Source organism: Mus caroli, unplaced genomic scaffold, assembly GCF_978045245.1.
Source record: "Mus caroli unplaced genomic scaffold, Mus_caroli_1 scaffold_15, whole genome shotgun sequence".
NCBI lineage: Eukaryota > Metazoa > Chordata > Mammalia > Rodentia > Muridae > Mus > Mus caroli.
The window spans coordinates 28,886,255-28,908,964 of record NW_028227270.1 but is presented as its reverse complement, the minus strand read 5'-3'; the positions used below and the strand labels follow the sequence as shown (position 1 = coordinate 28,908,964).

The following is a 22,710-nucleotide window of genomic DNA, read 5'->3' as shown; positions in this document are numbered from 1 at the left end:
CATTATATACTATTGTTTTAAGACGATTAGGCCAGAAAGATTGCTCAGCAGGAAAGCTGCTTGCTGCTGCCGAGCTCAGGATGCACATGGCAGAAGGAAAGAACCACTTCTCCACGTTGTCCTCTGACCTCCACATACTCACCACAACATATATATACATAGACATACACAACAAACAAATGCAGAAACACTTCTCAACAAAGGTGCTAAGGGTTAGATAGAGAAAACCTCATTTTGGACAAATATACTGTACATCTAACTTCATCAAAAAGTAGTTAATTTATTAATTCAAACCTTTTTACAAAATTAATGTGTGAGGATTATAGAGACGTTATAAAACATTTGCTTTTGAGACAGGGTATCACAATCTAGCCCAGGCTACTCTTGAATTCTTGATCTTCCTGTTTTAGTCCCAGAAGTCTTGGGGTTTTATATGCACATGCTACCATACCCAGCTTGAACACTGTTACTATAATTTCTAAACAATTTTATTACAGTTGGCAAAGTACAGACATGTTCTGCCATCAGACATTATAAAGTCAGAGGAAACACACAATAAACATTTCTGATTAGATACATTTAGCATAAGCCAATAATTACAATTAATACAGCCATTGATTGAGACCAAAGCAGCAAAAAGCAAAGGAAACCAAAGAGAACATGATTTAGAAGAAATATATATATATAATTAAGAATTATATTCTTAGAGGATAGACTCGGATTCCAATGGCTTGTTTAAATTCATGGTTTTGTGGTTCTAAAATATCATAGAAAACTTGGGTTTTATTAAAATAGTCTCGAATGTAAAGTAAATCCTCAGTGGAATAAATGTCATCTTTTCCCGTCCAAACAGTTAAGCTGTACCTGCATAAAAACAGAAGTGAACAGGTCAAATGGAGAGATAAGAAATGGATGGAGAATTCCCCAAAGCCCACAGTCTAACCTTACACTGCCCTGCTCCCGTCCTGTCCTTCAGCAACATCAAAGCGATCAGCAATGAAGCAGATCCCCACTGCCACCGTATAAATTATGCAATTTCTATATTTCAATTGTGAGATGCTCGGTGGCGTAAGGACCCACGCTGAGGCACTGGAAATGACTCAGGTTTTGTAAAGGAGCTGATGAAAGCTTTTGCTGCTGATCAAAGACTCAGTCCTCCAAATAAAATTACAACTATGAACCAGAGTTTTCTCAATAGCCTGGTCAGACGGAAACAAAATGCATGATGGGAAGAGACTGTGACATGATCAAGAGTCACTGTCATTCCCAAGATGCAGCCACTAGTGACAGTGCCACTATGCCTTTGAGGTTTTCTCATGAAGTGACCGAATGCCAAGAGATATCATTAACAAGAGCGAAAGGGCTGGTGAGCAGACTCGTCAGTTAAAACACCAATGCCAAGCCTGGTGACCTGAGCTCACTCCTGGGGACCCACTGGTGAATCCTGGGGACCCACTGGTGGAAGGATAGAGAACCAGCTCCCATAAGCTGTCCTCAAACTCTGCATGCACGCTGTGAGGCACATGCAACCCTCACCACACAGAACATGCAAAAATAAGATGAAAACAAGGAAGAAGACAATTTTAAAAATAAGAGTACATGTTAGGTTTCACACGCATACAAACGTAACACAGTCTGGGCAGTATTTGCTTTGCTTCCATTTTTCCTGGTACGGCTGTGGAGCCCGGCCTGGAAATGGCACTCTCCAGGAGTCACACCCCTAGTTTCCCATAAACCTGTGAGAATCCAGGGGACAGCTCTAGGCATTTCTGCTACTAATGGTGACACAGGGTGAGTCAGGGGCATGACTTTGCTAAGCTCCTGTCCTGAGGAGATTTGAGCAGAAAGAAATATAACAGAGGGAAATGTTTCAGACTTTGTTCCCAGAAGTGACACGTGACACATGGAGAAGAATTTTAAACTATGGTACAGGTCACAGAAAAGAAAGGCATGAACATTCGCTTTTAAGTCTATGTATTTTTTCTCAGATAGAATCTATTAATTTATCTGGGTTCCATGGTAATGAACCTTATAACAAGACACAGATATGATCATTTAGGTTAAGAAAAGAATTTTCCAGGTCATTTCTGCCTCATTAAATAGCTCTCCATTTTATTAAAACTGAAATAGGATAAATAAGATTGCTAAAGGATATCTTAAACTGGATTCATTTAAATCAATTTTCAGGATATATTTAAAAATTTTTTTTATATTGTGAAAAAAATCACAGATGGTATTTAAATCAGAAATGTAGATTTTTTAATCAATTATTATAAAGTGAATGTTAAGGTAACCAAAACACAAAGCAAGAAACTGTGGGTGGCCAGAACCCTGAGGCATCTGTGTGTCCCTGCTTCATCACATCCTGCCCTTGGATCCTCTCCTCTCACCTGTTCTACATGTGCATAACATTGCAGAATGGGCCCCAGCCTCATCACAGGAGATGAAGAAGCATGCTACATGTGCATAAAGGAACAACCCACAGAGAAGGCAGAAAGCAAGGAGAAATATTTATACACTGAATTCTAGGACTCTTAGCTTTAGACAACAAACATTAAAGGGCATGCAAGGTCAGATAGGTCCTGACTGCAATAGTGGGGGACCTCAGTACCCTACTCTGTTCCCTGGGGGGGGTGTCTTCCAGACCCTCCCCCAAATATCAAAAAAGCATCAGCTCTAACTTGTGCCACAGAGCAAGAGAGAGCTGCGGGATGCCTCACCCGACTGACAGGGAATAAGGACTCTGTGGTGGCAGATGAAATCTTCTCTAAAATCAATTAAATTATAGGCCACAAAGCCAGCCTTAATGAAATTGGAATACTTCCTAATATGTATGCTTAACTAGAACTATAAAGCAGTAGCCAGGGACACCACAGACCTAAGCCGACACTCAGACTGCATGATGCACTTCTGTTACTTATTCACTTCTGAGGATCAAATCCCTGACTTCTGTATCCTAGGCAAGCACTCTACCAACATCCACAACCCCTAAAACACACACTTTTGAATGAAGAGTGAGACACTAGATAAGGCAGAGGGGGGATTTTAAAAGCTTCTGGTCACGAGTGAAAACAACAGCACAATTCACTAGAATTCTGGATGACAGCTAAGATAGTTCTGACGGGAAAGCTGCCTCTGAAACTAGCAGAGGAAAACATAGGGAAGAAGGTAGAGGCAAGGACCTTCTGAAATGAGCTCTCAATATACAGGAAACAACTCCAAGAATTGACAAGAGAATTGCATCCAATTAGAAAGTTTCTGCACAGCAGAAGAAACCACCAACAGGGTGAGCACACAGTCTACCAAAGAGAAGGAAGTATGTGCCAGCGGCACTCATAGCTAACATTTAGGAAACAGAAAGAACTGAGAAAATTAAACATCCAAGCCCTAAATCTTATAATCAATAATGAGCTAATGAATTGAATAGAAATTTCTCAAAAGGACACAAACAGCCAATAATATTTTTTAAACTCTCCATTTATTAGCCACCAAAGAAAAGAAAACAAAAGTTTTGAGGTTCTGTATTAGAACTAGAAAACAATAAATTCTGGAGAGAATGCAAGAAAAGAGAAACCACTGGACATCAGATGGCAGGGATAGTGAGGACAGTGGTGGAATACTAGACTGCACAGTGAGGACACTGGTGGACATCAGACTGCAGGACGGTGAGATTTGTGTAGAGGTTGCTCAAAATACTGAAGACAAAACTATCAAAAGACCTAGGTAAGGCACTCCCAGACAGACATGCAAAGCATCCCACATCCTATCAGATGCTTGCACATTCATGTCTACTGTCCACTATTGACAACAGTAAGGAATGAGATCATCCTAAACTTCCATTAACAGATGACTAAAGAACATGTGGTACATATATACAGTGGATTTTTATTCAGCCATAAACAAAAATGATATCACATTTGTTGGAAAATATAGCTGAAAATAGTTTTAAATAAAGTATCTCAAGCTCAGAAAGATAATTTTCTCTGAATTAAAAGATTCCATCCTCAAGACAACTCCTTAAGATCTAGAAAGTACTAAGGAAGATGACTTAACATTCAGGAAGTAAACAACTCACAAGTCTCAGGAAGTTCCTAAAATTTACCAGACTCAGAAGACCACCACTACCTCCTCCTCCTCCTCCCCTTCCTGTTCCCCCTCCCCCTCCTATTCCTCCTCCTCCTTCCCCTTCCCCTTCCCCTCCCCCTCCTATTCCTCCTCCACCTTCTCCTCCTCCTCTAAGCAGTAAGGCCTGCTGAGGAGAGGAGACTTTGATCTGTAAAGTTGCTGGCCAGTTAAGTAGATAGTTCTGGGACTCTATAATCATCATTTCATAATCATCATTGTGTTGGGGTGAACTTTTTGTGATGCAGACGCCTCTGAGTCATTCATGCTACTGTAAGTAAACTTTTACTCACAATCTTGGAAATAACCCAAATAAACTCAAGGGTTTACCAAGTTAGACTTTGGTAATATCAATACTTTGGTTTGACATCAATTCTCTATCTGGGGTAAGCAGATATTTGTGCATGTCTTCCAGAAATAATCCTGCGCAACAGACAAATACCATATATTTTTTCCTGTTTGAGGACCATAGATTTTAGTTACTATTATGTGAAGGGAGCAGAGTCAATAAAAGTAAAAAGGTGACCTTTAAGGAGAGTAAGAAGTTTAGAAGGAAGGGGTAAGATGGTAAATGAATACATGTGATATAAAGGCAGAATAAGGGCCACTTGGGGCAGGAAAGGACTGGAAGGAGCTAGTGAGGGGTGAAGGGCGGTAGGAGAAGGAACCAACAAAAAGAATGCACAAAACAGCATAATGGAATCTATAATAATATGTGCTAATTCAAACAAACAAAACTGTCAAAGCAATACATTTAGTAAATGTGGTTTAAATAAGAATAGACCCCAGAGGCTCAGATATTTGAATGCTTGGTTCCCAGTTGGCTTAGGAAAGATGAGGTGTGGCCTTATTGGGATACTCTCTTGTGGGAGACTGGGCTTTAAGGTTCCAAAAACCCATGCTGGGTCCAATTTCTCTCTCAAAGATCTCAGCTACTGCTACAAGTACCATGCTTGCTTGTCTGCTTCCTGTCATGATGGTCATGGACTCACCCTCTAAAACTGTATAAGCAAGCTCCCAATTAAATGCTTTCTTTTATATGTTGCCTTGGTCATGGTGTCTCTTCAAGCAATCGAATACTAAGATGGTAAAGGTGCATAATGAAATAACATAAAAATCTGTGCATTTCTATATACTAACAATAAATAAGAAAAAAGAAAATATGAGACAAGCCTCTTCCGGTCAGATCAGCACCGGGGTAGCTAGGGCGCAGGGTCGGCTGACACTCGCCAGCTACCCACAAAACACCTGCCACAGGATCTTAAGACTTCTGGTGAGTGGAACACAGCTTCTGCTCCAATCCAATTGCGTGCGGGACCTGAGACTGCATTAGTTAGGGAAGCAGAAAACCGGCCTGAGTAGGGCCACAAGCCTCTTCCGGTCTGACTAACACCAGGGTAGCTAGGGCGCAGGGTCGGCTGACACCCACCAGCTACCCACAACACCCACCACAGGATCTTAAGACTTCTGGTGAGTGGAACACAGCTTCTGCTCCAATCCAATTCCGCACGGGACCTGAGACTGCATTAGTTAGGGAAGCAGAAAACCGGCCTGAGTAGGGCCACAAGCCTCTTCCGGTCAGACCAGCACCAGGGTAGCTAAGGCGCAGGGTCAGCTGACACCCGCCAGCTACCCACAACACCCGCCACAGGATCTTAAGAATTCTGGTGAGTGGAACACAGCGTCTGCTCCATTCTTTAAACAGTGACAATGATAACAACTAACCCCAGAGATTACCAGATGGCGAAAGGTAAACGTAATAATCTTACTAACAGAAACCAAGACCACTCACCATCATCAGAACCCAGCACTCCCACTTCGCCCAGTCCAGGGCACCCCAACACACCGGAGAAGCTAGACCCGGATCTAAAAGCATATCTCATGATGATGGTAGAGGACATCAAGAAGGACTTTAATAATACACTTAAAGAAATACAGGAGAACACTGCTAAACAGGTAGAAGACATTAAAGAGGAAGCACAAAAATCCATTAAAGAATTGCAGGAAAACCAGACCAAAAAGGTGATGGAATTGAATAAAACCATCCAAGACCTAAAAAGGGAAGTAGAGACAATGAAGAAAACCCAAATTGAGGCAATGCTGGAGATAGAAACACTAGGAAAGAAATCTGGAACCATAGATGTGAGCATCAGCAACAGAATACAAGAGATGGAAGAGAGAATCTCAGGTGCAGAAGACTCCATAGAGAACATAGGCACGACAATCAAAGAAAATACAAAATCCACAAAGATCCTAACTCAAAACATCCAGGAAATCCAGGACAAAATGAGAAGACCAAACCTACGGATAATAGGAGTAGATGAGAATGAAGATTTTCAACTCAAAGGACCAGTAATTATCTTCAACAAAATTATAGAAGAAAACTTCCCAAACCTAAAGAAAGAGATGCCCATGAACATACAAGAAGCTTACAGAACTCCAAATAGACTGGACCAGAAAAGAAATTCCTTCCGACACATAATAATCAAAACAACAAATGCACTAAATAAAGATAGAATACTAAAAGCAGTAAGGGAAAAAGGTCAAGTAACATATAAAGGCAAGCCTATCAGAATTACACCGGATTTTTCACCAGAGACTATGAAAGCCAGAAGATCCTGGACAGATGTTATACAGAAACTAAGAGAACACAATTTCCAGCCCAGGCTACTATACCCAGCCAAACTCTCAATTACCATAGATGGAGAAACCAAAGTATTCCACGACAAAACCAAATTCACAAATTATCTTTCCACGAATCCAGCCCTTCAAAGGATAATAACAGAAAAAAACCAATACAAGGACGGAAACCACGTCCTAGAAAAAGCAAGAAGGTAATTCCTCAACAAACCTAAAAGAAGACAGCCACAATAACAGAACACCAACTCTAACAACAAAAATAAAAGGAAGCAACAATTACTTCTCCCTAATAACTCTTAATATCAATGGACTCAACTCCCCAATAAAAAGACATAGACTAACAAACTGGCTACAGAAACAGGACCCAACATTTTGCTGCTTACAGGAAACTCATCTCAGAAAAAAAGATAAGACACTACCTCAGAATGAAAGGCTGGAAAACAATTTTCCAAGCAAATGGTAGGAAGAAACAAGCTGGAGTAGCCATTATAATATCTGATAAGATTGACTTCCAACCCAAAGTCATCAAAAAAGACAAGGAAGGGCACTTCATTCTCATCAAAGGTAAAATCCTCCAAGAGGAACTATCAATTCTGAATATCTATGCGCCAAATACAAGGGCAGCCTCATTCATTAAAGATACTTTAGTAAAGGTCAAAGCACACATTGCACCTCACACAATAATAGTGGGAGACTTCAACACACCACTTTCACCAATGGACAGATCATGGAAGCAGAAACTAAACAGGGACACAGTGAAACTAACAGAGGTTATGAAACAAATGGATCTGACAGATATCTACAGAACATTTTATCCTAAAACGAAAGGATATACCTTCTTCTCAGCACCTCACGGTACCTTCTCCAAAATTGACCACATAATCGGTCACAAAACAGGCCTCAACAGATACAAAAATATTGAAATTGTCCCATGCACCCTATCAGATCACCATGGACTAAGACTGATCTTCAATAACAAAATAAATAATAGAAAGCCAACACACATGTGGAAACTAAACAACACTCTTCTCAATGATACCTTGGTCAAGGAAGGAATAGAGAAAGAAATTAAGGACTTTCTGGAGTTTAATGAAAATGAAGCCACAACATACCCAAACTTATGGGACACATTGAAAGCATTTCTAAGAGGAAAACTCATAGCTCTGAGTGCCTCCAAAAAAAAAAACTAGAGAGAGCACACATTAGCAGCTTGACAACACACCTAAAAGCTCTAGAACGAAAGGAAGCAAATTCACCCAAGAGGAGTAGACGGCAAGAAATAATCAAACTCAGGGGTGAAATCAACCAAGTGGAAACAAGAAGAACAATTCAAAGAATCAACCAATCGAGGAGCTGGTTCTTGGAGAAAATCAACAAGATAGATAAACCCTTAGCCAGACTCACTAGAGGGCATAGGGAAAGTACTCTAATTAACAAAATCAGAAATGAAAAGGGAGACATAACAACAGACCCTGAAGAAATCCAAAACACCATCAGATCCTTCTACAAAAGGCTATACTCAACAAAACTGGAGAACCTGGATGAAATGGACAAGCTTCTAGACAGATACCAGGTACCAAAGTTAAATCAAGATCAGGTTAATGATCTAAACAGTCCCATATCCCCTAAAGAAATAGAAGCAGTCATTAATAGTCTCCCAACCAAAAAAAGCCCAGGACCAGATGGGTTTAGTGCAGAGTTCTATCAGACCTTCAAAGAAGATCTAATCCCAGTTCTTCACAAACTATTCCACAAAATAGAATCAGAAGGTACTCTACCCAACTCATTCTATGAAGCCACAATTACTCTGATACCTAAACCACATAAAGACCCAACAAAAATAGAGAACTTCGGACCAATTTGCCTTATGAATATTGATGCAAAAATCCTCAATAAAGTTCTCACTAACCGAATTCAAGAACACATCAAAACAATCATCCATCCTGACCAAGTAGGTTTCATCCCAGGGATGCAAGGATGGTTCAATATACGAAAATCCATCAATGCAATCCATTATATAAACAAACTCAAAGACAAAAACCACATGATCATCTCGTTAGATGCTGAAAAAGCATTTGACAAAAATCCAACACCCATTCATGATAAAAGTCTTAGAAAGATCAGGAATTCAAGGCCCATACCTAAACATGATAAAAGCAATCTACAGCAAACCAGTAGCCAACATCAAAGTAAATGGTGAGAAGCTGGAAGCAATCCCACTAAAATCAGGGACTAGACAAGGCTGCCCACTCTCTCCCTACCTATTCAACATTGTACTTGAAGTCCTAGCCAGAGCAATTAGACAACAAAAGGAGATCAAGGGGATACAAATCGGAAAAGAAGAAGTCAAAGTATCGCTTTTTGCAGATGATATGATAGTATACATAAATGACCCTAAAAATTCCACCAGAGAACTCCTAAGCCTGATAAATAGCTTCGGTGAAGTAGCTGGATATAAAATTAACTCAAGCAAGTCAATGGCCTTTCTGTACACAAAGGATAAACAAGCAGAGAAGGAAATTAGGGAAACAACACCCTTCTCAATAGTCACAAACAATATAAAATACCTTGGCGTGACTCTAACTAAGGAAGTGAAAGATCTGTATGACAAGAACTTCAAGTCCCTGAAGAAAGAAATTAAAGAAGATCTCAGAAGATGGAAAAACCTCCCATGCTCATGGATTGGCAGGATCAACATTGTAAAAATGGCTATCTTACCAAAAGCAATCTACAGATTCAATGCAATCCCCATCAAAATTCCAACTCAATTCTTCAATCTGCAAATTCATCTGGAACAACAAAAAACCTAGGATAGCAAAAACTCTTCTCAAGGATAAAAGAACCTCTGGTGGAATCACCATGCCTGACCTAAAGCTGTACTACAGAGCAATTGTGATAAAAACTGCATGGTACTGGTATAACGACAGACAAGTAGACCAATGGAACAGAATTGAAGACCCTGAGATCAACCCACATACCTATGGTCACTTGATCTTTGACAAGGGAGCAAAAACCATCCAGTGGAAAAAAGACAGCATTTTCAACAAATGGTGCTGGCACAACTGGCGGTTATCATGTAGAAGAATGCAAATTGATCCATTCCTATCTCCTTGTACCAAGGTCAAATCTAAGTGGATTAAGGAACTCCACATAAAACCAGAGACACTGAAACTTATAGAGGAGAAAATAGGGAAAAGCCTCGAAGATATGGGTACAGGGGAAAAATTCCTGAATAGAACAGCAAAGGCTTGCGCTGTAAGATCGAGAATCGATAAATGGGACCTCATAAAGTTGCAAAGCTTCTGCAAGGCAAAAGACACTGTCAATAAGACAAAAAGACCACCAACAGATTGGGAAAGGATCTTTACCTATCCTAAATCAGATAGGGGACTAATATCCAATATATATATAAGGAACTCAAGAAGGTTGACTCCAGAAAATCAAATAACCCCGTTAGAAAATGGGGCTCAGAACTGAACAAAGAATTCTCACCTGAGGAATACTGAATGGCAGAGAAGCACCTGAAAAAATGTTCAACATCCTTAATCATCAGGGAAATGCAAATCAAAACAACCCTGAGATTCCACCTCACACCAGTCAGAATGGCTAAGATCAAAAATTCAGGTGACAGCAGATGCTGGCGAGGACATGGAGAAAGAGGAACACTCCTTCATTGTTGGTGGGATTGCAAGCTGGTACAACCACTCTGGAAATCAGTTTGGCGGTTCCTCAGAAAATTGGACATAATACTACCAGAGGATCCAGCAATACCTCTCCTGGGCATATATCCAGAAGATGTTCCAACCGGTAAGAAGGACACATGCTCCACTATGTTCATAGCAGCCTTATTTATAATAGCCAGAAGCTGGAAAGAACCCAGATGCCCCTCAACAGAGGAAAGGATACAGAAAATGTGGTACATTTACACAATGGAGTACTACTCAGCTATTAAAAGGAATGAATTTATGAAATTACTAGGCAAATGGATGGATCTGGAGGGCATCATCCTGAGTGAGGTAACATATTCACAAAGGAACTCACACAATATGTACTCACTGATAAGTGGATATTAGCCCAAATACTTAGGATACCCAAGATATAAGATACAATTTGTTAAACGCATGAAACTCAAGAAGAACGAAGGCCAAAGTGTGGACACTGTGCCCCTTCTTGGAATTGGGAACAAAACACCCATGGAAAGAGTTACAGAGATAAAGTTTGGAGCTTTGAAGAAAGGATGGACCATCTAAAGACTGCCATATCCAGGGATCCATCCCATAATCAGCTTCCAAACACTGACACCATTGCATACACTAGCAAGATTTTGCTGAAAGGACCCAGATATAGCTGTCTTTTGTGAGACAATGCCGGGGCCTAGCAAACACAGAAGTGGATGCTCACAGTCAGCTATTGGATGGATCACAGGGCCCCCAATGGAGGAGCTAGAGAACGTACCCAAGGAGCTAAAGGGAACTGCAACCCCATAGGTGGATCATTATTATGAACTAACCAGTACCCCAGAGCTCTTGACTCTAGCTGCATTTGTATCAAAAGATGGGCTAGTCGGCCATCACTGGAAAGAGAGGCCCATTGGACTTGCAAACTTTATATGCCCCAGTACAGGGGAATGTCAGGGCCAAGGGGTGGGGGTGGGTGGGTGGGGAACTGGGGGGGGGGGGGGAGTGTACTGGGGACTTTTTGGATAGCATTGGAAATGTAATTGAGGAAAATAACTAATTAAAAAAAAACAAAAAAAAAAAATAAAAATAAAAACTCTTAAAAAAAAAGAAAATATGAAAACAATTCCAATTCAAGAGCATCACAGAGAATTAAATCAGAATAAATTTAACACATGAAGTGTGATATCTATAGATTGAAGACAATGAGTATAAATTAACACTGTTTATCCATCCATCCATCCTATTTAAAGCAAACAATGAGGTTCTATTAAAGTACCTGTAATAGTTACTGTTCGGTTGTTAGGATACAACACCATGACCAAAAGTGGTGAGCTTTGGCTTATGGTCCAGAAGGACAAGAGCCCATCATGGTGGGGAGGGACGGCAGCAGGCAGCAGGCATGTCAGTGGGAGCAGGAAGTTAAGAGCTCACATTTCAACCACAAGCACAGAGTAGAGAGAATAAATTGAAAGCAAGGCGAGGATTTATCATCTCAAAGCCCTCCTCCCCAAGTAATGGATGAACTTCCTCTAGCAACTCTAGCAAACACCTAAACCTCCCCGAAAGGCAGCACTAACGGGGCCAAGTGCTCCAATGCCTGAAACTACCAGGGACATTTCTCATTCAAACCACTACGTCCCACTCCCCAACCTCCACAGGCTCATGGGCATATATCATCTAGTCCACCTTCAAAAGCTCCCATTGTCTTTAACATTTTTAACACTAATTAAATTCCAAAGTCTCTTCTGAAACTCGAGGCAATCTGTTGACTGTAACCCTCTATTTTTAAAAAATCACATATTCCAACATACAATGGAGCAGTATATGGATCACAACTGTTAAGGAGAGGAATGGGAGCGCAGTGAAGAAATACCAGGCCTAAGAAAGTTCAAAACCTATCAGGATCACAACACCAGGCCTGTAGCTCTGTGTCTGACATCTGGGCTTAAAAAGCTTAGATGCCTCTTTCCCTGCAACATGCACCTATCTTTTGGGCTAGTCCCACTCCCAGTGTGTAGCTCTTCTTGGTAGCTGTCTCAGGGGTCTAGCATTGCCAACACCTTTTAGTTTCTTGCTGCAGATCAGGCCCCACTTTCACAGCTTCGAATCCTCTCATAGCCTCTTGGCCTCTCTGGGCCTTCATGCATGGACTCCAATGCACATGCAGCCTGACCTCAGCAGCAATTAGAAACCTCGGAGGAAGAATCCATGAATCCCTCATTGTCTTGCCTCTCAAGCCAGCACCATGGGGATGATTCTGACAAATCAGGCTTTCAGTTTGAGATGGATTCTGGTCCCTTGAATCACACCAGCAGCATCTCTTATACTCAGTTGCTTTCTAGGAACAGAAAATGCCTTAGGCTTTCTTCCATAAGTTGGAGCTTGCAGGGTCTTTCCTCGAGGTTTGTTCCAGTGCAGAGCAGGGCATCTCTCCATAACAGTTACAGTCTGTCTTTGGGACACACCTGGGCTAGAACACTAAATTTGCATTTTTTTCTCTTCTGGTGGTACATTTGTGTTTAGTTTGCCCCAGCTTGCTCTTTTCACTGTATACTTGCAGAAGTGTCATCAACAACAACCATACCACAGAATCAACATGCAGTCTTGAAATGTCTTCCACTAAAGAAATTCTCCTTTACTTTTTAATTTAGCCTCAAGCAAGTTCTTATAGCAAAGATAGAAAGCAGCCAGAACCACTGCTGAGCATCACAGGAATGGCCTGCAGCCTAGCTGCTGTAAAGTCCCCGCTTTCCTCTGGAGTCTTTAGCCAGGCCTTCCTCAGAGTCTGCACTGCTCTCTACACAGCTCTGTTCCAGGCTCTACTTGCTGCTGTTAGCTCTGTTTACTGCACTCAGCCTCTTTTCTGCCCAAAGTTCCAAAATGATCGGGTTCTTCACAGCAACAGTCCACTCTTAGCACCAACTTATGAATGAGTCACTTCTCTGTTGCCATGATAAAACAGCATGGCTAGAAGCAATTCATGGAAAGTCAGTTTTTGTTGGCTTACAGTAGCAGAGGAACAAGAGTCCATGGTGGGGACACATGGCAGTAAACGGCAGGCATGGTGATAGGAACAGGAAGCTAAGAGATCATATCGTAACCATAAGCGCGAAACAGAAAACAAATGGGCAGAGCTCTATGATCTCAATGCCCACCTCCAGGGACACACTCTAGCAAGGCTGCACCACCCAGACTGCCCCCCAAGCAATACCACCAACTGGAGACCCAGTGTTCAACTACCTGAGCCTGTGAAGGATACTTCTCATTCAAACCACTAGAGTACCTATGACATTTTTATAGAAATAAATCAACCTGAAGTTTATATGGAACCATAGAAGACCTGAACATCCAAAGACTCTTGAGCAAGAAGAAAAATATTAAAAGTATCACATTCTTGACTTAAAGCCACAGTAATCAAAACCACATGCTAGTGGCATAAAAGACACATAGAACCATGAAACAGAGCAAGCCACTTAGAAATAGGTCAACAGATTCACCACCAAATATTCTTCTTTTAAAAAAGTAGTTATACAGACATTATCTCCTTACATGACAGTAAAGGCAGAAAGTATTAAAGAAAGTGAGACTGATAGAAGCTATCATTTAGATGGCTAAAATTTTTCTTTCAAATAATGTGTGAGACTAAAAGAGAAAGAGCCACGGCTGCAGCATAGTTCAAATCAGCAATGCTGGAAGCTCCAGAAGACCGAGAGGATACAGCTCAAGCACAGGGCAGAGGAAGACAGCGGTCGTCTACATCCATCTTAATATAAGTAATTCAGAGCGTTATCTTAACAAATGTAAAGATGACAACCAACAGTGTGAGCCTCCAACAGGAAGTGAAAAGAACTATGTTTCAAGGAAGAAAAGGAAGGAATTACTAAGTCATAAGCCAGAAAAATAAATCCAACCAAAGATCCCACTTAAAGAATTAACATCTAGTCTAGGAACGAGGAGATAAGATAGCCCAGTGGGTAAAACTTGTTTGTTTGTTTGTTTGTTTGTTTGTTTGTTTGAGAAAGGGTTTCTCTATGTAGTCCTGGCTGTCCCAGAAGTAGGACCTGAGTAGGGATGGCCAACACGCACGTAGAGGAAGGGTGTGGTGGTTTGGGCACAGATCTGCTACCTCAGCATGGGGGTGGAGGGAACAAACTCCTACAGCAGGGTGGCTAGCCAGCCTCACCCATCCTCACCAGGTTCAGTGAGAAACACTGTCTCAGAAAATATGGTGGAAAATGCCTGAGGAATACATGACCCCACTCTCTGGCCTGTGAGTGTGTCTGCATGCACACGGGCACACGTATGAAGGTGTACATACGCATATACCATGCATGCAAACTCTCCAGCCTAACAAAGAAACTGGTGGGAAAGTTCAGCTGCGTTAAGGAATTGAAGACTTGTAAGAAACTAAGAGAGTAGCAGATTATTTCAGTCAGCTGTAGCTAAATAATTTTAAAAACATTGACAAAATGAACAATTTTCTACAAGAATATAATTTATGAAACTTGTCATCTAAAACAGAAACAAATCATTTACTAATCAGTAAATAGAAAGTTATTCAAGTCCAGCATTCCCCAAAGCCTCAGGTGTAGAACATTTCACACATAGGCCATTTTAATGTTATTTTGGATATCTCTGAGTATGTAAGAAAGTACAGGACATTTTATGACATGCACAGGATCCTCATATCTAAAACTGGGGAAGAAAATCATGCAGGTGAACACAGAATTGGCACTGAGACACACACACACAGGACTGGTATGCCATACACACACACACGGGGAAGTGATGGGATGGCAAAACACTGCAAAATAGCACAAAACATGTTCTATTAGTAAGCACAGATGGAGAAGAAGATATTCTGTGGAGGGAGGTAGCCTCCATAGAGCTTGCTATACAGACTGGGCTGGCCTCAACCACAGTGACCCACCTGCCTCTGTTGGCTGCTGGGATTAAAGTTGTGTGCCACCCCACCCGGCCATGACTGCTTTAGTGGGAACTGAAAAGGCATTTGCGAAGACTGAACACCCACTGGAATTTTGATGCTTGTTTAGACTGGCATCTTTGCAGGATTTGGAAAGTATCTGCATGCCCACGATCCCTAATAATTGGACTCTTTTCTCAAATTCTCCATATGGGCATTATGTCATCATGTGAGAGACTTTTCCTCCTGGGGGTGTCCTGTGCAGTACAGAACACAGTCAGGACTTGTGTCACAAGATGAATCCTAGAATCCCTGCCAGGCACAGAAGGCTGGGGAGCCAGGCTGTCCGAAGGCATTATCTGCTGCAGAGTGTCCTTTCCCTAGCTGTGAACCCTTGTTCTGGAAACACTAAGCAGCATGCCTTTAAAGGGGAAAAGAAATGATAGCGAAAAAGGAAGAGAAAATATTGTTTAAAGAGATTATACTTTTTTTTTTTTGCTTTGAAAACTTGAAAATCAACTGAAAGGCATTTAAAATGATAAAAGTATTGGAAGATTTGTATATAAGCATGTAGAAAAAGACCTTCCTTCCTATACACATTACATATATGTTATATATGTTATATAATGTTAAATGAACATTACATATATGTTATATATATGCAGGGCATGAGGGCAGCAAAAGACTAATACAAAACAGTAACTCTAGCGACTGAAGTGATTGCTCAGGGGTTAGGAGCATGGATTGCTCTGGCAGAGGACCCAGGTTCACATGGGGGTTGCTCACAGCCACTTACAAATCCAGCTCCAGGGATCTCAACACCTTTGTCTGCACTCTGCAGCTACCAGTGTGCATGTGGGCATGTTCCCATGTTCTCTTGTGTGGACACACAGACACACACACATAGTTTTTTTAAAAATCTTTTAAAACACCAATTCATTAGTAATACAGACCATAGACAAAATGCAATAGAGGGTTGGTTTGTTATTGTTTGTTTGGAGGTGCGAGGTATGCTAAGGGCCTCACCTATGCAAGGCAACACTAGCCACCGACGACGGTGGTCCCAGCACCTAACCTTCATTAGGTAGAATTACAATCAGATTTTGTGGTTTTTATCAACTTAGATAAACATCTCAAAGCTTTTGCTTTAACTTAAAATAAATAATAAATTTCCTACTTCTTCCTGTCTCAAGCTGTATAAGGCCATCGGAGCTGTAGCAATGACAAGATTTTATAACCTCTACAATTAGAAGTTCTGGGATGAAAACTGCTCACTGAGCCGGTAAAATGACAGTCACTGCATGCTGTCCAAAGCAGCGGCTCCCAAGCTGTGGGTCGAGTCCCCTTGGGAGTCAAGTGATCCTTTCACTGGGGTCAAATGTGAGATATCCTGCATATCTGATAGTCACATCATAACTCAAAATAGGGGCAAAATCACAGTTATAAAGTAGCAACAAAATAATCTTATGGCTGCATGAGGAACTGTATTAAAGGGCTGCAGCATTAGGAAAGTTGAGAAACAATGGTGTATAGTTTAATTTTACTTATTTTGTGTCTAGAACAGTGATACTTATGGCATAGCTTTAAAGAGTAATTGTACTTATTTTGTGTTAGATTTTTTATGGCCATTGAAGAAAATATGCCCTTCCATAAGCTATACACTTTTCATAAGAGAAAAATCTAAGGTCTGAGAATGTAGTTCATTGGAGAAGTGCTCTGCCCGGCAGGAATGAAATACCCAGCACCCTCCCCCATACACACACACACACACAGAGCGTGTGAAGTATATTTTAATGCCAACTGAAGATAGGTAAAGTATTAAAATAAAACATATTTGTCTTTCTTCACTAATGAAATGAGACCGAAGGGAATTCTAAACTGTCTTTTCATTTGTAATGATTAGTGTTCTTTTTTTTTTTTTTTTAAAGATTTATTTATTTATTTATTATTATATGTAAGTACACTGTAGCTGTCTTCAGACAGACCAGAAGAGGACGCCAGATCTCATTACGGATGGTTGTGAGCCACCATGTGGTTGCTGGGATTTGAACTCTGGACCTTCAGAAGAGCAGTCGGGTGCTCTTACCCACTGAGCCATCTCACCAGCCCATGATTAGTGTTCTTTTAGTTACTTGTTTTCAACTACTTCCTGAGACAAATACTTAGGGGATAAATTGAAGGAGAAAACTATATCAGATCACAAAAAAAAGGCTTAGCTTCCACAGTCTTCCAAGCCTCAGGCAACTTTATACCACACTTGCATTAGGGTGAAGGTTTTCCATACACATGTGTGCATCATACCCATACATATGCGTGCATCACACACATACAGATGTGTGCATCACATACACATACACGCATCACACACATAAATACACACATGTGCATCACACATACATATACATGCATGTATCTGCATACATACATACACACTCTGTATCACACATACATACATGAGTGCGTATCACACGCACATACACACATGCAAAGGCTAAAAGAACTTGATAAAAACGACACGCTGAAAACAGCATGTAGTCCATTAATGAGAACAGATAATGAAATACAATGCAATGTAGCACCCAGGAGACTTGGTATCAAAACGACTGATATCTCCAATGACAGCCTAAGGTTTACCATTGTCCTGACTTTTCCTGATCATTTTTAAAAGACTGTTTATGGGATGGATCCCAATCCCATAATCAGCCTCCAAACGCTGACACCATTGCACACACTAGCAAGATTTTGCTGAAAGGACCCTGATATAGCTGTCACTCGTGAGTCTATGCCGGGGCCTAGCAAACACAGAAGTGGATGTTCACAGTCAGCTATTGGATGGATCACAGGGCCCCCAATGGAGGAGCTAGAGAAAGCACCCAAGGAGCTGAAGGGATCTGCAACCCTAACCCTATAGGTGGAACAACATTATGAACTAACCAGTACCCCAGAGCTCGTGTCTCTAGCTGCATATGTATCAAAAGATGGCCTAGTCGGCCATCAGTGGAAAGAGAGGCCCATTGGCAAACTTGCAAACTTTATATGCCTCAGTACAGGGGAACGCCAGCCAGGGCCAAGAAGTGTGTGTGGGGGGGGGGAGGGGGAGTGGGGGGAGGGCTTGGGGGACTTTTGGGGTAGCATTGGAAATGTAAATGAAGAAAATACCTAATTAAAAAAATGAAAAAAAAAAGACTGTTTAAATACAAACAACTACTTGAGAACATTTTAAATGTTGGTAATTTATGCTGTTTATGTAACTAGAAGTCATTACTTTACAAACTATTTCTCAAACATTATCTTTATTGTGAGAAGAGGGGTCATGAGTTAACTAACTATTGTTTCTCTAATGCTTTATATAGCTTCAGAATGAAGGATGAAAATAATCACTCACTGTTCTTAAAAATATTATCTCTCTATATTTTTGTGAGACAATTTACTATGGAAAAAAAAACCCAAGCTTTATAAATTACTGTTAACTTACTGTATAGAGTTGTCTAGGTCATTGAAATGGCTTTTGGTAATGACCAACTGCCATGTTTAAAACCACAGGGGAAAAAAGGTTTATATATAATCTACCACTTTCAATTTGAAAGACTTAATGCTAGATATTTAAGAAATCTGCAGTTTCTGCTTAAGAGAAAAAAAACTCTAAAAATTCTTAGACTCCAGAACACAGAGAGCCCAGCCATGTCTGTTGGTGCTTGCTAGTCTGCACGTCAAGGCCCACTAGGACTGTTTGAAGGCTTATTTCTGATTGTGGGCTCTCAGATTAGCAGGTGCCTCTGTGAATTGCAAATTTTTCAGGAGATCAGTCATGGCCTTTCAAAACCCTTATGACAAATCAGTGGGAATACTGCAAACTGCACATGAACGAAGCGCAGCCTTGGCCAGGCTTCCCCACAGCTGTGGCTTCAACCTCACGGTGCCTCTGTACGATCGCTAAGTCCTCCATACCCACATAAAGAACCTGCTTATGCTGTAAGTGCTTCTCAAATGGGGACGTACGGAGATATTTCCAAAAGCTAGAGTTCTGTATAAGAATCCAAGTTTTACAATTTAATTTAGAGCTATAATTTAAATAATAATCTTTAATAATTAATACACTATGCTAATTGACTTCAGAGTAATTCTTCAACACTAATTAAAACAAACAAAACTAGAAGCAGTGTTAGTGATAATAATGAGTTAATAATGATGACATGCCTGCCCAAGAGAACGTCTAAAGCATTGCACACTATAATAATAATCCTTTCCGGCTTGCACCTTCTGCTGAGGCAGATCATCAGCTTATCTGCTCCTCTGAAGAGCCCACAGTCTGAAGGCCTCCCAGTAGTTCAGCTGCATGCAGGGCAATAGACAGGAGCCTAGCATGGCTGCCCACTGAGAGGCCCAACAAGCAGCTGAAAGAGTCAGAGGTAGATACTTACACCCAACCAATGGACAGAAGCCGGGAACCGCTGTGGTTAAACTAGGGAAAAGCTGGAAAAAGCTGAGAAGAAGGGTGACCCCATAGGAAGACCAGCAGTTTCAACTAACCTGAACCCCCAAGATCTTTCAGACTCTGAGCCACCAACCAGGCAGCATACACCAGCTGATATGAGGCCCCCAACACATATACAGCAGAGGACTGCCTCGACTGGCCTCACTGTGAGAAGATGCACCAAACCCTGGAGAGACTGGAAGCCCCAGGGAGTGGGGAGGTCTAGTGGGTCGGGGGTGGGGGTGGGGAATAGGGACATCCTCTTGGAGACGGGGGTTGGGGAGGAGGTATGGGATGTGGAACAGTCAGAGGGCAGACTGGGATGGGGATAAGGACTGGACTGTAAAAAAAAGATTAAAAAATATTTTAAAAAACAATAAAATAATCTGAGGGCTGGAGAGATTGTTCAGTGGTTAAGAGCCATGTTCAATTCCCCAGCACCCAGAAGGCAGCTCATGAGTGTCTCTAACTCCAGTTCCAGAGGATTTAACACCCTCACAAAGACATACATGCCAGGCACAACACCAGTGCACATAAAATTAAAAAAAAGAAAGACCTCCTTATTAGCTCAATACATCTCCTCTCTGCTTGTTGGCCAGGTTTGGTTTCAGTTGTTGGCAGTGGAGACCCTGACTCACTATGGTCTGAGACAGGCCAATGCCTCTCTTTTGCCATGATGCCAGCTACAGCTGCTCAAACAACCTGATGTTTAATTCATCTATAAATATTTTATGACTCAGTTTTCTCATGCAAGCGTAGTTACTACAAGATCATTGTGAACTTTAATGTTTTTCACTTAACAGAATTATTTTAGAGGTCTGTCCTTATTAAAGCGCCAAGCATGACCTATAACAAGTATTTAATCTTCCATTATGAGAGTATACCGTAATATACTCAGCCAGGTTCTGAATGGAGGAGACTTGGAATGCTTTGAAACTCTGCTAGTCCTTCTCTGTGCTTACATGAACTTCTCCCTAGGTAGATAAACCCTTATTGATAAAAATCTATGAACACGCCCACTGTTTCCTTAAGGAAATAAATCAGTTTATATCTATGATGTACACAACACGCCTGCTTCCTCTACTCTCTCCAACCTGGTTAATTATTAAGCTGGGCCTTTTGCCAGATGATTGTAAAAAAAATATATTTTTTTGAGATAGGGTTTCTCTGTGTAGCCCTGGCTGTCCTAGAACTCACTCTGTAGACCAGGCTGGCCCAGAACTCAGAAATCCACCAGCTTCTGCCTCCCAAGTCCTGGGATTAAAGGCGTGCACCACCACTGCACAGCTGTAAAAAATGTTTTATGTGTTAGAATTCTTAATCTCTCTCTGACATGTATCATAATATTATTTTTACCAGAATTTCTGATTCTTATATATTCAAATATAGCAAAATTTTCTTTCATACTTTCTGGATGTGTTACCTTTAACACCAAGAAAATATTTCTACTCTAAAACTACATTAAAAAGCTAGCCTCAGGGGCAGAGACACTGCTCAGTGGTTAAGAACACTTGTGGCTCTTGCAGAGGACCCAAGTTCAATTCTTAGCACCCACAGGGTGGCTCACAACCATCTGTAACTCCTGTTCCAGTGGATCTGACACTGTCTTCTGACCTCTGTGAAAATCAGGCATGCAGGCACTACACACTGTACACACAGGTAAAGAACACCCCTACACATAAAATAAATCCTTTTTAAAAGCCAACCTAGTCTGTTCTTCCTGCATTAGCAACTTCATATTCAAGTGTTAAATCAATGGAAATATATTTGCCAAAAAGAATAAGAAAAGCTGTACATACAGCTTTTTCTAGATAGTTAAATACTTCTGAAGTAGCTTTTAAACCTTTACTTTGATAGCTGCAGTGCCAGCTTATCCCCACTCTACGTTCTGCGACATCTGGGCTTTCTCCTGGCCCCAGAAAGTGCTACCCAAACTGTTTAAATATGTGTCCCTTTAGAGCATACTTCAACATTTAATATATGGTACAGCTAAGTTAAATTTATTTATTTTAAGATCTTATTTTAAGTATGTATATGTATGTATGAGTATGTGTAGGCATGTGCAGTTGAGTACACATGCCATCGAAGGTGTGATCCCCAGAGCTGGGCGACAGGCAGCCGAGAGTCACCTGACATGGGTGCTGGGAACTGAACTCAGGTCCTCTGCAAGAGCGGTGCATGCGCTTAACCACTGGGCCATTTCTCCAGTCCTCAAAATGTATTCTTATAGTATTAGTATGGGTGTATGTATATGTCTGTATGTGTGTGTGGTGCACGTTCATGCACACGCTCGCACACACATGTGCATGCTGTGGCTCACATATGGAGGTTAGAGGACAGCACTGCGGGGTCAGTTCCTCTCTCCACATTTACATGGGTTGCAGGAATAATAACGTCATCAGCTTTCATGGCAAACACGTGTACTTGCCAAGCTACCTTCCCAACCCCAGTTAATTTCTTATTGTATAATAAATGATTAAAATTTTGGGTGAAAAAGATTTCTGTAATGGTCGTGTTCAAAGACAAACAACCTTTTGTTGGAACAGGAAGATGACAACATTTACTCAGAATTACCACGTGCACAAATTGTGGAGGGCGGGCGGTAACGCCATGCTCTTAAGGGCTGCTGGGAAGGGAATCTGTGCTGACCTCATCAGTCTTCATTCCTCCTTTCACCCACTGCCCTTCGATAGTTAGTATATCATGGCTTTTTTTTTCCCTGTTTATGACATAGTCTCATATAGCCCAGGCTAGACTCCAAGTCTCTCTGTAGCTGAGGTTGACCTTGAATTGCTAGTCCTTCTGCTTCTGCTCCCCACGTGTTTAGATTGCAGGCATGCACACTCTGTTCAATTTTCATGTTCTTCTCT

General features: G+C 41.2%; 1 protein-coding gene across 2 annotated transcripts in view; it reads right to left on the bottom strand.

Annotated features, from left to right (window-relative positions):
- Window positions 1–260: 260 nt before the first annotated feature.
- Window positions 261–22,710, bottom strand: part of Fam151b (family with sequence similarity 151 member B) — a 39,465-nt gene continuing 17,015 nt past the window's right edge. For both annotated transcript variants that reach the window (XM_021180790.3, XM_085830911.1), the window contains exon 6: window positions 261–864. In XM_021180790.3, coding sequence (XP_021036449.1) covers window positions 696–864 — 169 coding nt within the window. In that variant the 3' untranslated portion in view covers window positions 261–695. The remainder of the gene's footprint in view (window positions 865–22,710) is intronic.